Source organism: Verticillium alfalfae, genomic scaffold (genome assembly GCF_000150825.1).
Source record: "Verticillium alfalfae VaMs.102 supercont1.6 genomic scaffold, whole genome shotgun sequence".
NCBI classification, from domain to species: domain Eukaryota; kingdom Fungi; phylum Ascomycota; class Sordariomycetes; order Glomerellales; family Plectosphaerellaceae; genus Verticillium; species Verticillium alfalfae.
The window spans coordinates 1,983,446-1,996,260 of NW_003315033.1; the positions used below are offsets into that span (position 1 = coordinate 1,983,446).

At 53.3% G+C, this 12,815-nt stretch overlaps 5 protein-coding genes across 5 annotated transcripts in view; 1 reads left to right on the forward strand and 4 right to left on the reverse strand.

Annotated features, from left to right (window-relative positions):
- Positions 1-3,641, reverse strand: part of VDBG_05726 (leucyl-tRNA synthetase) — a gene marked incomplete at both ends in the record, with an annotated part of 4,087 nt that extends 446 nt beyond the window's left edge. Inside the window, 9 exons of the mRNA XM_003004567.1 lie at positions 18-475; positions 549-668; positions 720-980; positions 1,028-1,686; positions 1,738-2,151; positions 2,206-2,735; positions 2,786-3,037; positions 3,085-3,286; positions 3,334-3,641. Of these exons, the coding sequence (XP_003004613.1) occupies positions 18-475; positions 549-668; positions 720-980; positions 1,028-1,686; positions 1,738-2,151; positions 2,206-2,735; positions 2,786-3,037; positions 3,085-3,286; positions 3,334-3,641 (3,204 nt within the window). The remainder of the gene's footprint in view (positions 1-17; positions 476-548; positions 669-719; positions 981-1,027; positions 1,687-1,737; positions 2,152-2,205; positions 2,736-2,785; positions 3,038-3,084; positions 3,287-3,333) is intronic.
- Positions 3,642-4,443: 802 nt separating this feature from the next.
- On the reverse strand, positions 4,444-6,129 carry VDBG_05727 (conserved hypothetical protein; the record flags this gene model as incomplete). The annotated part of the gene is made up of 6 exons (XM_003004568.1): positions 4,444-4,623; positions 4,677-5,242; positions 5,428-5,481; positions 5,542-5,685; positions 5,737-5,882; positions 5,939-6,129. 6 exons carry the CDS (start codon positions 6,127-6,129, stop codon positions 4,444-4,446), a joined length of 1,281 nt encoding a protein of 426 aa, XP_003004614.1.
- Positions 6,130-7,322: 1,193 nt separating this feature from the next.
- Positions 7,323-8,621, reverse strand: VDBG_05728 (NADPH oxidase; the record flags this gene model as incomplete). The annotated part of the gene is made up of 3 exons (XM_003004569.1): positions 7,323-7,399; positions 7,454-8,266; positions 8,315-8,621. The coding sequence occupies 3 exons, from the start codon at positions 8,619-8,621 to the stop codon at positions 7,323-7,325; spliced, it is 1,197 nt and encodes a 398-aa protein (XP_003004615.1).
- A 429-nt stretch (positions 8,622-9,050) lies between these two features.
- VDBG_05729 (NADPH oxidase) lies at positions 9,051-9,143 on the reverse strand (the record flags this gene model as incomplete). Its single annotated transcript, XM_003004570.1, has 1 exon — positions 9,051-9,143. The coding sequence occupies one exon, from the start codon at positions 9,141-9,143 to the stop codon at positions 9,051-9,053; it is 93 nt and encodes a 30-aa protein (XP_003004616.1).
- Positions 9,144-12,106: 2,963 nt separating this feature from the next.
- Positions 12,107-12,615, forward strand: VDBG_05730 (conserved hypothetical protein; the record flags this gene model as incomplete). The annotated part of the gene is made up of 3 exons (XM_003004571.1): positions 12,107-12,332; positions 12,387-12,454; positions 12,505-12,615. The coding sequence occupies 3 exons, from the start codon at positions 12,107-12,109 to the stop codon at positions 12,613-12,615; spliced, it is 405 nt and encodes a 134-aa protein (XP_003004617.1).
- Between the last annotated feature and the right edge of the window lie 200 nt (positions 12,616-12,815).

Consider the following 12,815-nt stretch of genomic DNA (forward strand, 5'->3'; position numbering starts at 1 on the left):
TCAGCTGCTCCTGGTACGCGGGGGAATTTCTCGTTCATCGTGATCGTCAGCTTTCTTGGCTTCTTCGGGTCGAACGCCACCTCCCTGCCCTTGGCCTTCTTACGCATCTGCAGCGACTCGGCCGAGTTGACGCTCGACGCCGTGCTGGCAATGTACTTGCGCGCCGCCGTCAGCGAGGCGTCCGTCTCCGGCACCTCGGGGAACAGCTCGAGCTGGATCGACTGCGGCTTCTGAAGGATCTCCTGCCACACGGAATCCGCCCAGTGAGGCGCGATAACGGCGATCAGCAAGCACTGCAGCTCGATGAACCGGATCGCCAGGTCCACGTGCATCTTGGAGCTGGCCGTGCTCTCACGGTAGAACGAGAGTGCGTTGTTGAGGCTTGTCAAGTCAGCATTATCCAAGTCCGCAACATGCCTGTTGCATGATGGAATGGAGGGTTGACTCACTCGTAGAAACCAGCCTTGAGCGCCAGCTTGTAGGAAGTCTCCTCTGTGTCAATGTCAGCCGTTGCTATCCTCCATCGTAAAGACCGGACTACCACGTACTGTACTGCGCAATCGTCTCCTTGGCAAGCGCATTGAGGTCGTTGTTGAAAATCTCGTCGAAGTAGTTGTACTCGCCCGTGCGCAGCTCGCTCTTGTTCTTGACCGTCTCCTCGCACCAGTCTGTAAGTGTCAGCAATGCATCATCCTTTAAAGACGAGGCCGATCACATACCACGCGCCGTGTGCAGACGCAGAATTGCCTGGTTCGCAACGTCCTCCTCAAAGTTGCTGTCGCCCATCGTGTCACCGGCATCGGCGAGACCGATACGCGACGCGTCGGCGCCGTACTTCTTCGCCATGTCCTCGAGGGTCATGAAGTTGCCTGTCGACTTGCTCATCTTCTCGCCGTTCAGCAGGAGATGGCCGTTAGTGCGGATGGCGCGGGGCCAGTACTTCTTAGGGAAGATGGCAATGTGGATATACAGGAAAAAGGCTGCGCTGTTAGCTTACTCTCTTATCTGCGGGCACAATGATACTCACTGAGATGGTTGCCGATGAGATCCTTTCCGCTGGATCGCAGATCAAGAGGGTAGAAGTACTCGAAAGAGCGCTTCATCGTCTGCAGAGACTCCTTCGAAATACCCGACGCCTTGATGACCTCGTCGTCGAGCTCGCGGCGGCAGAAGATGGCGTCCCACACGTCATCGGTCATTTGGTCGGCCGAGACGTTGAGCGTTCCGGGCTCCTTGCCGTAGATATCCGCGTGGAGGAAGTGGCAGATGGTGTAGTAGGCCATGTAGATGGTGCTGTCGCTGAGCGACTCCACGACGAACTTGGGGTCGAACGGCAGCTTGGTGCCGAGGCCGTAACTCCTCGCGCACGCCCACTGGTTCAGCCAGTTCAGTACACCCTCGAACGCGTTCCTCGTCTCGTTGCCAAAGGTCTCGAGTCCCTTGCCGTCGGCGTTGGCAACCCACTCGAGCGCCTGGTCTCTCCAGGTAGGCTCACCGTAGTCGAGGTACCACTGGTCCATCAGGGCGACGATACACTCGTCGGCAGAACGACTGATGACCTTGCGCTCGGGCTCCGAGTAGACAAAGGCGAGTCCGCCGTCGATGAGCTGCTTTCGCACCTTGGGCTTGGCGGTCTCCACAGCCTCGCCCTTGTAGTCACCCACCTTCATGGTGCCCTTGTAAAAGCTGCGCCTGTTAGTCCATGTCGATACGCAGCCGCCGTGGAAGCAAACTCACCCTTCAGTGTACGCCGTGTCCTTGGCCTTCTCGAGCTGAACGGTGTCCTTGGGAGAGCCGATCTTGAGCTGTTCGCAGAGGCTCTTGGCAATAAGGTCACCCATGGGGGTGTCGATGACGGGCACGACGTCGAGCTCAGCCCACGCCTGCTCGATGCCGTAGTACGCCGCCTTCTTGCGAAGGTCCATCAGGGTGATCCAGTCCGCAGGGCTGTCGGAGGGAACGCAGCTCACAACGCCCGTGCCCTTGGAAGGCAAGATGGTGTCCATGGGCAAGACACGAACGCCCTCAGAGTGAACAGAGAGGGGCGCATTGACGAGGGAGCCAACAACATCAGCACCGGAGATGTCGGTAAGGTGCTCGATCTCACCCTCCTTGGCAAAGACGCCCTGGTAGGCCATGTTGCGCGAGGCGCTAGCGAGGTCAGCATTCTATCGGTTTCGGTACGTGAGAAGGACGCAAACATACCGGTGCGTGACGAGGTAGTACTCCTTCTCGGAGGCCTTGAAGATGCCGTAGTTGATCTTTGGCGACACGAAGAGAGCGCACTGTCCGTACATGGTCTCGGGGCGGAGGGTGGCGGGGATGAGGTAGACGCTGGCATCGGCCGGAAGCTTGCTCTCGAGAGCCTCCTTGGCCTTGGGCGCCCATTCAAGGACCTTCATCTTGAGACCAGTGTACTCTTGAGGACCGACACCCTCGCCCTCGGATCGGTCGTGGTCCATGCAGGGCTGGCCATCCTTGATGGAGTAGACGGTGTAACGCTTGCCAAACTTGATCTTGCCGAGCTCCTTGAGGCGGTTCATCTGCCACCTGATGAAGGCGTCATAGTAGGGGTTGATGTCGGTCGTGATGAAGGACCTGCGCCAATCAACGCGGAAGCCCAAGCTGGTGACGTCCTGCTGGCCGAGGTGGGGGAAGAAGGTGAGCCAGTACTGGGCGTCGGCAAAGAGATGAATCTGTTCAGTGGGAATGCCCATGGACTGCATGATTTGGAACTGCAACTGTTAGCCGAGAGTCCACAGCACCACGGCCTATCATCACACACCTGGTACTTGGCCTTGGCCGTTTTGGCCGTGGCCTTGCTCTTCTTGGTGGTGAATTTGGTGACATCGTCGCGCTTCACAGTGGTCACCGGCGCCGGCTCCTCAGCCTCTTCCTCCTCTTCCTTGTATCCCTCAAAGTCGCGGCCAAACTTTTCAATCTCGTACTTCAGCTTGTCGGCAACGGCGGGAATGGGCATACCGGTCGCGTGCCAACCCATGGGGAACAGGGCACGCTTGCCAGACATGCGCGCGGTCTGTGATGATTTAGCAGGACTCTTGCCGACGGGGCCGACAGACGTACACCAGCACCGAACTCGACCTTGCTCTGGGAGAAGACGTGGCCGGCATGAAGTTTTCCATTGACGTAGCTGTATGCGATGCAGCCGAACCTGGACCGGTCAGTACCTACTCGTCGTCGTCGGCGTCTGCGGGGACTGGTGTCGATACCATTTGGGGTGCTTCTCGCGCAGTTCTTCGGCGGATATGGAGTCGAGGGGGTATTCCTCAATCGAGGGGGCATCAGTCTCGAAGATCTTGCTGTCGGGCCCACTGCTGCTGGTACTTCTTCTCAATCGCAATGAGTGTGTCGCGCTTCTCGGTGCCCTTGAGCTCCTTGGTCTTGGAGATCTGGAGATTCTCCATTTCCTTGGCTGGGTCGGCCGTCGCCATGGCGGGTGATGTATGGAGGATGTCAATGCGGGTGCAAAGGACCTCGAGGTTCGGTAGCCAGTCTTGGTGTTCGGAGAATCGTGAATTATTGTCGTCTTCGTCCACCTGAGTCACGAATCGGAGCACCGTGAAGTTTTGGAGGTCGAGCAAAATGTGCCCCGCGGTGGATGGCGGGGTATCGGCAGCCATCGAGAGCAAGAGAGTGGTGCTGGCTGCTGGGATATGCCACCTTAGTCAGCCGACATTTGTGGGTCAGAATGTGCGGCCAAGTCAATGCTGGTCACTGGGTCACCAGAATGCTGTTTGTCTGTTCTTCTTTTTACGCAGAATAGCAGCCGAGGCTACTGCAGTCATTCAGACCGTGTCCATTACTTCTAACTACCTAGGGTGTTGAGACAGTAGATGCCCGGCCAGCGTCCCCTCCTCCACGGAGCAGCGTCTCTGCCAGACTCGAGAAATGCCTTGTTCGACCCGGCAAGTCAAAAGACAGGATCAAATGTCATTCTGAAGCATGGCGTTCAACCCGAATTGCGGAAGGCACACGTTGAATTTCTAGCATTTCTGCAGATAGGCAAAATCCACAGTTGTGAGTTCTGGGTACATGTAACCCGTGGCATTCGTCAGGGTCGGTAGAGGCACGGATTCGCCATGCGCGGGTTGCCAACTAGGAAGAGTCAGTACGCATATTATTCGCACATCTTCGGCATAGTATTATTGGGACTTACATCACGTCCTTCGGAACACCGTCGTTGGCCAATGCCCCGAGAGCAACCCTGAGAGTAGCCTGGTCGCCGGTTTCAAGGCCCGCGATGGGGTTGTAGTCGTCCGCATTGAACAGCACAGCAGGGCTGTTGGCCGTAGGGCATCGCGACGTTTGCCAAAGCGTACGAGTAGTCGGCGGCGTGGGTGGATTCCTTCATGTGCACAAAAGCCACCTGCATCTTCTTGTCCCGGAGCATAAACGGCTTCTTTGTGCTGCGGGGCCAATATCTTAGAACTCAGATCCTGAGAAACGCAACTGAAGGAGATCGACGACTGACCTATACGTAACAAACTTGTCCCGAGGAATGGCAGAGTAGTAGTCGCGCGCGATATCGACGGTGAGGACCTTGGCCCCAGCCTTGACATAGTCCGTGATGCCCCAGATGTGATCATGGTGATGATGCGAGGGCTGTGATGTGGTCAGTGTATCGATCGCATCAGGAGAAGTCACCCGCGACTTACCCAGACATATTTGATAGGCTTCCGAAGCTTCTCCTTGACCCAGCGAATCACCAGCAAGCTCTGGTGAGGCGGGCAATCAGCCACGACAACATAGTCGTCGAGCTCATACACAATCTGTCGATAGAGGTTGGCATCCTCAACGACCAGTAGCCAGAGCCCCGGAAGGTCGGGAGATGGATTGGTCGCCTTGATATTCGCAAAGGTTCCACGATACTCCCCACTCCAGACAGCACTCTCGAAGAACTCTCCGACTTCCGTAGAGCTATAGAGCGAACTGTTGGTGGGCACATTATCCGGCCTAAGATCGCCAGTGACTTCGAAGGCGGTGCTGGCCACACTGTCGATGAGTACTTCCCGGACTGTAAAGTCTGCGATGACATTGTGGTCGTTGTAAATAGACTTGAAACGTGTTGGGAACATGACGTTGTTCACAGCGGTGTAATGCTGAAGGACCAAGTCCTGCGTCGATTTGCCAATCACTCCATGGTTCTCGTAGGAGCGAATCATGTAAGGCAAGTTAGTTGCGGGATCAAAAATGACCGATAGACCGAGAACAGCGTCATAAACTTGAACAGTCAGCGAGCGATCTGCTGAACACGACAAGGGGTCTTATAAATGGTGCTTACCTGCAGGCAAAGACGTGTGTGTATCTATCTTCTCCCGTCGAAGAGACAATCGATTGTTTGACAACATCTGCGGCTGTAAGCGTTTGTGACTGTGATTGCTTGGCCAGGGAACAACTCAAACGTACCTCGAGCAGCAGACAGCCTATGCGCTTCACGAATAAGGTAGGATGCCAGAAGACCTGGGAATGTCAAACAGGTGCTCCTAGCAGTCTCATGGAGTCATCGCAGCGGTTTCTTACCATCTGTGAACCCTGACGCCGGTGCTCCGGGGGCAAAGAGAGAGGCGCTGCCCTCGACAACTGAAGCGAACCCCTGATTACCTCCATGCACGACTAGAGTAAAGTCCATTGGCTGGAGTGCGGCTCGAGCAAAGCCCCAATACGCTGAGAAGGGGTGAGAAAGCGCCCACATGATATTCAAGTGGCTGGACTCACGACCCAATTGATGGTTCCTCTCAATTCTCTGTTTGATGGACGGGCCATCAAACGAGAAGGAAACATTCTGGTTGCCGATTGTCGAGAAGGGTATGTCGACCCCAACGAGGTCGTAGCTTTCCAGCATTGACCTTGTTCGGTAGATACTATGTAATTCGTAAGCTTGCGCGCCCCTGACTCCGATTTGAATGGATGCAATTACTCTCCGCCTACGTATGTCAATGTTGTAATGTTGGCCATGTTTTCCGACCCTCCGAGCGCCTCGATACCTCGACTCAGGAGGGTTTGCGCCGTGAGAGGGCTTGAGGTTGAAGCATCAATGCCACGCTCTGGGGTACAGCACCCATAGGCCTGGCCTAATGTGGCCAAGGCGAGGCTTAAAGTCCAATACATGGTTTTGCTTTGCGAATCTCGTGATTAATCCGGTGTGGATGAGAAACTTGTCAATGTGCGCTGGGCATTCGTATCGGTGCGGGGAGACTCCTTCTTATTATCTCGTCAGATCAAGCACAGAGTCACGCCTGGCCATGAGTCGAATGTAGTTTGTCATCCTCAACTGGTGTTGAGATTGCACTGGATCTACTGCCACTCTCGTCGTGACCGCAAGCGATCCCCAAGCGAGTGGTACTAAGGAGAATCGAGGAGCTTTTCCCGTGTGATTAATGAAGTATGATGACGCTTCTGACCAATTCTTAGCCCTGCAAGTTGGGCCTCCCAGCCAGTATGTAAATCCTGGTGTCGGCTGCTGCGTGCTCATCCGGAGGAGAAGTGATCTTGGTCTCCTCTCAGCAGGCTAAGTTCAAGTACCGCGCGCGCTTAATGTGGAGCAAATTGGCACGCCCGAGGCTATGACTTAAGCACCGGCCTAGCTTTGTTGAGTAGTAGCTTACACGACGGAGAGACGGTTGAGGGAAGAATACAGGGGCCGTAAACATTCACTCATGATATGATTGTGGGGTACGAGGCCTAATTTCCGGTCGTAGTCGGAGCTTAAAAGCTACACAGGCAACGTGACCGACCCATTTGGCCCAAGTACGGAGACGCCCTGATGACGAATATTATAGCAATCGAGGCGTCGCTTGGAGGCCGCAAGGATAATATCGTAACTGCCAAGGACTACACGCAGCTTGGCACGTCGATGAGAAGAACTCCTGCGCGAGTTTACCATGCTCACGCCATCGCGCCGCAAACTAGTTGGGTGTCAATGCTGCAATACATTGCAAGAGTGCTCGAAGAAGTAATTTACATAGCAATTTTCTTACACATTGTGCCACCATTGGAACTCAATTTGTAATCTTGGTTGGGTACGTTGACCCGTCCGACATTCTGTACTCATACAAGCCGGGCTACCTTTGCTGCAACGTTCTCGCCACTCTACAACTACACAGACCGTACACGAAGAGGTCTTAACAAAGGTCGAGACCACCCGTAATGTGCCATGAGATGACATAGATGAAGTATGTAAAATGTCGTCTATGAAAGCCCGAAGTTCCAATGGATTTCCGGCTAGAAACCAGTCGCAGATGGTATCAATGCTGCGTAAACCTAGGCCACCCCCATTCTTGCGAAAGTCCAAGCCGCGGTACTTAGAAGTGTTCCTTCCAGAAGCGAAAATTGACTTCGGGCACTGTCACGCTTTTGCAAGTCGCCTTGATCTCACGAGCTGTCAAGTGGTCAGTAATGCTATCAGGAGCAATAGGTATCCTTCATCGCTTACCGGCTGCTGACGGTCCACAAAAGTAAACACCAACTGTCGTTCTGCCCTCGAGGCCGTTCGGGTAGGTACGATCTAACACCCCATCTCGTACGTCAGAGAGGAGCGAGTCAAAGTTGGGCCGGCCAAAATTGGTGCGTGTTTTGAGCTCAGTCAGAGGATCGAGCTTGGCACCAACAGAGTTAAGAATGATGTTTTGTGTCGTGTCCATATCCAATCGTTGCGTGAGATAAGTATGAATGTTGAGGAACCCAGAGCCATCAGGTCGGCTGGCGGCTTCGGCTGACTGTGTCTCCAGCGAGGACAAGAGGTTATGGAACCATTCAAATGCCCCAGTGTCCTTGCAAACCCAGACAAAGTCAATCCGCCGAAGACGCGCCGGAGGGTTAGGGCCTCGACGCAGGTGCCAGATGTTCTTGAGGACAGATGCCCAAGGAGTCACGCCGATACCCATGCCTATGAGTACGGCAATTTCGTTATCGAAGACGTCCTCCGCAGGAGCACCGTAGGGGCCATCGATGCGCACGTTCGGCATTTGTTGCCCCATTTGTAGGACGACCTCAAAAAGCGCCAATGGGTCGTTGTCCTCCAATAGCTTCGATTGTGAGGAGCCAGCCCCGACGCCAACAGCATCACCCAAATAGTAAGTGAAGTCGCCAACTTGACGAACGTGTATCGAGACATAGGGATCGTGCGGGCATGAGGTGATCGTGAAGGGGTGCCATTGGTATTTGGAGATTGACGGCACCTGTAGGAACAGCCATTGGCCAGCCTTATATCTGAATGACGGCTTGTTGAACTGAAGTTCGATGACGTCTGTCGAGTGATTAGTGATGTCTAAGCGAAATGGACTGGACGACATACCATAGGGATGACGGATTACACGGGTAATTTCAGTGGTGCGGCGAGCGCGGACCTCACGGTAGATACGTTCGATCACATACAAGCCACCTGTCCAGAGCTCCCACTTCCAGCCAAGGTACCCAATGCAATGCTTATAGTAGTCCTTCGCGAATGGTGAAAGAGGTTGCGTGGTATCCCGAATGAAACAGCCAACGGTGTGGGTGTACAATCCAAGGAAAAATGGAATGAAGAGATGGTGCGTATACCAGAAAGTCTCGAAAGACTGCTGACGGATGCGGCTATGCGCAGTGGTATACATCATAACCATGCAAAACAACATAACATGACCAGTGATACCACCGGCCTCGGTATAGTGAATTTGTATAGCGGTCTGAGGGCGGAGCTGGAGGCGTTCAACGTTGAAAAAGCTAGTGAAATCTCGATTAGCTATCATGATCAATATCGCTCGCGTTCGGAATGTCCCACTTGATATAATGTGCTCCCGTGTGCAGAAGCGTGAAGAAAAGCATAGCATATGCCAACTGTCTGTGAAACCACAAGTTCTCGTCCAAAGGCAGCCATCGCAACTTAGGCCTAATCCATCTCATGAGGGTGCGACATACGGGAAGCAAAATAAGCATCCCGTCGAACGAAAGGACCAGCCCAGCGCCGCGCGATGTCCAGACCGAGAATCGAAGAGCATTCAAGGGTGCTAGTCGGGGCTCGTTCGCTTGTGCGTACCTAAAAAAATGCGTCATCAGCTAACCGCTGCCGTACACTCATGCTGTTCGGAAAGGAACGCACCATCCATACGCAAAGACACCCCAATGTAAGCCCCAGAAGATGACATGGAAGGTTAACTTTTCGGCAACAAATTGCTTCTTGATAAGCGAGAGGTTGATGAGGGGCATGTCGACTGCTGTGCAACTGGCTTGAGTGTTCGACGAAGTTTTGACCAGCAATATAAGTGCCCGCAAGTCGTTTTACACTAAAACTCGAGGGCTTCCGAAGGCGTTGGCTTCGTCTCTGAGAGAAAGAACGATAGCGTCCTTCTTCTGCTGGTCATATAGACTTTGAAGGCGGGAAGACAACGAGGATGCGAAAGGAAGTCAGATTGGAATAAAGTTGAGCTATGCTGGAGAGAAGGAAAATATCGCTCTGAGCCAGCAGAGCCTGATACTGATGGCGAGCGCCTAAATGATGTGAAGTGAACCCCTGATCTTCTCGAACATGAGGAAAGGAGAAGCTGAGAGTAAAACCAAAATAATCAAAGGCTCGCAACAACAGGTGTCGTAGTGGAGCCGCAGTGTAGCATGTGGGCGAATCCTTGGGCAAATCGGGACTGAGACGCTGCTAGCTGTATCCCAGCACCAAACAACAGAGTAAAGCCGCCTGATCGACAGCAAATATCAAGGGGGGCACGTATCACATCCCTGTAAGTCTTCTTAATCGACTAGTCCCCCACCTCGGCGCTGTGATGAAGCTTCTTGCCAGGCTTTACCGTAATGTGACATCAAAAAGGGGGCCTTGGCGTGGCGCCTAGTGGTCACAGGGCATGGTTCGGGCTTGGGTGTTATTCAGCAATTATTGTTCCTCCTCGAAGTCATCATAACAAGACGGTCAGAGATTTACGTCACATACCTGCGTTGTATCTCAGACATGACGGTGAACGCGCAACAGACATGTATCAGTAGCCTTATGTCAATATCTAGCATCAGCGATGTGGACGGGCATTGAAAGCTTTGTCGACATCGGAGAAGCGCTCGGCTACGAGGCCACTAGATGGCTTGGACTTCAAGTCGAGATACTGACACACCAAGACCCAGATATGCCCAAATCCATGCTCCCGTAAACAAGCGATGAGTATGGACCCTGTCAGCCTGATCGCCATGGACACCGACGGCGAGAAACTTGGTGAAGAATGTTTGTGGAACGCACACTCAAGACATTTTTCCATCATGAGTGATGCGATAGAACATGATCGCAACCCACGCAGTATCATCGCCTTCATGGGTTCAACCAGAGATATGTATCATTTCCGCGGTCATATTGTTCGCCTTGAGCACAAATGTCGCTCAGACGCAAAGCAAGAAATATGCCGTATATCCCCTAGTCTCACGTAAAGGCAATGATAGAACTTTAGCGACGTGATGGACGCAAGCCCTGATTGTGATCACAGAAGGCTTCGTGATGCTGACCAGATAGCCAGAGTCTCGCGGAGCTGTCAGCAAGATCGACATTTCTCAGCGGATCTTCCGTCGAAGCGAAGTCATTGCTGCTGTCACCGGGCACGTCCTCCTTCTGGCCATGGATCATCCGATTTTCTTTGTTACACATCCACGGCCAGCCGAGACGCAACGAGACCGTTCCGGCAACAAAGTCAGTCCGCGGACGTATCGTATTGGCAATCATGATGAGGTTGGTAATCAACACATTTCTGACACTAATGAAGACCCAAGTCATCAAAAATTATCGGTGTAATATGACATGAGTTCCGTGGAAAACAAGTGTCAGGAAGAACTGAAGGCCGGGTCGGCGAAAGACTTCACGGGTTTTGTTACTGGAAAAGGAAAAGATCGGAAAGCGTCGTGTGGCACGAGCGCATCCAGCGTTTTCGAAGTCAACAGGTTCGAGTCATGTTCATACATGTACATAGGCTATCAGCTTTGACTGCCATCGGCAGGGTTATGTAGTTTGAAGTGATCATAAAACTCGTCATTCCGCCGTGGTGTCCCCGAGTGTAGTGTTTCATCACCCTTCGCGCACTGGTCGTTGATCATCGCCCTTTGAATGATTGACATTATGTCCACCATTCACTTTTTCATCCTACACTGACATGCGGATTACAAACCACTGCCTTGTCTTATTATCGGCTTCAGGGGAACTTCAGCAGCGAAAACCCGAGGCGTTGCTTCGATTCCAAGCCCCAGCCTCAAGGGCTCTTTCAGTAGCCAAATGCCCACCAACGACTCGCAATGGGCGGCTTTGATTGCCACGATGAAAAACTTGTGCGACGAAACGGGGCAGATGGAAGTGAATGGCCAGTCGCTTCGGATCCAGCTTGACCTGTTCCTATACCACCAAGATAGTTGCAATGCTTGAGATCTGCCTCTTCGCTGTCAGCAAACATTTTAAGCTTGCCACACAGCCATGCTCGATGTCACTCCAAGAACCGCAGCACGACCGGCCCAGCGAAATACTGTGCCGCCGTAGATGCATGTTGGGAAACAAGTTACGCACCTAGATTGTGTGTATTTTCTTTTTGTAAGATGATTCGGATCTGAGTGACTACTGCGAGGTAAAGTGTCTCTCCTAAACTCCGCGTGACATGTCGGGATATGCTCAGACGGTGGCTATCTGACAGATAGATCGTTATCCGTTGAAAAATGACATACGAATGGAGAGGTGCTCATGGGGACGCCATTTCCCCTTGATTCCGTACTGCTTCTATCATACCCAAGCGAGGAACCAGCCAAAACAATGCTCTGGGAACAGGGCGGCTTCGTTTTTCTTATCGTATGTGGACGTGGCTGTTAAAGTCTGAAAGAAATCATGAGGCCACCGCGAATACCATACCAATAGAGAAGCAGATTGTTACGTTTCTGTATTGGGACCTACGTGCGTCAGGCAGTCAGGGTCTGACAGAGGGCGACTTGGGGACAAGGCTCATGGCACACGGATGTGGGGGCGGGGCGACCCACATGTTCGGCGACCTACTGGGGCCGAGCGTTTTCTGAATCTTGACCCTGATCCCCGAGGCGGATAGTGACTGGAGAACTAGACCAGCCCGAAGCCATCGCAACAGACGTAACGATGCTCTCAACGCTAATACGACGCGCTGCACAGGCGACCGAGTCGACCTACAATGCGACAGGCAATCTCCATCAGCTGCGCAAGGTGTGGCCGCCCGACTTCACCAAGCTGACGCCGCAAGCCCAGCTGCGCTTCGAGAAGAAGTACAAGCGCCGCGTCGCCCTCAAGTATGCCCGACCAAGGTGGAACAAGGCCGTCAAGATCGTCCAGCTGGTAACTGTGACAGGTAAGTGACCTGTCTCCCTCCAATGGGGTGATGCACGTGCTGATTGCTTCGTAGTCTTCGTCACGGCCATGTTCTTCTCGGAACTCGATCTCTTCGGCCAAAAGTATCGCGCTTCGGACGAGGTAGGCGTGACGAGTGCTCCTCCACGGCTCCTCCATGCTGACAAGAGCAGTTTCAAAAACACGTCAAGAGCATCTTCGGGGCCATTGACGCCGACAAGCGGTACGAACGACGAAGCGACGCGCCGGCGCCACCACCTGCTCGCGAAGACACCCCGAAATGATGGACTGTTGGATATACATGGTTGGAGTTTTTGGCGTCATGTCTCTCCCCACGTCGTGGGAAACGCTGTGGGAATCATCAATGTATACTATTGAAGGCTGGCACAGATGCGTGCGCGCTTTCTGAAATCTTTTGCTCTAGTTCTCTGCCGAGCCGTCAATCATCGTGGTATCGCTCATCCTTGATTTTGTTCGTCTAGTC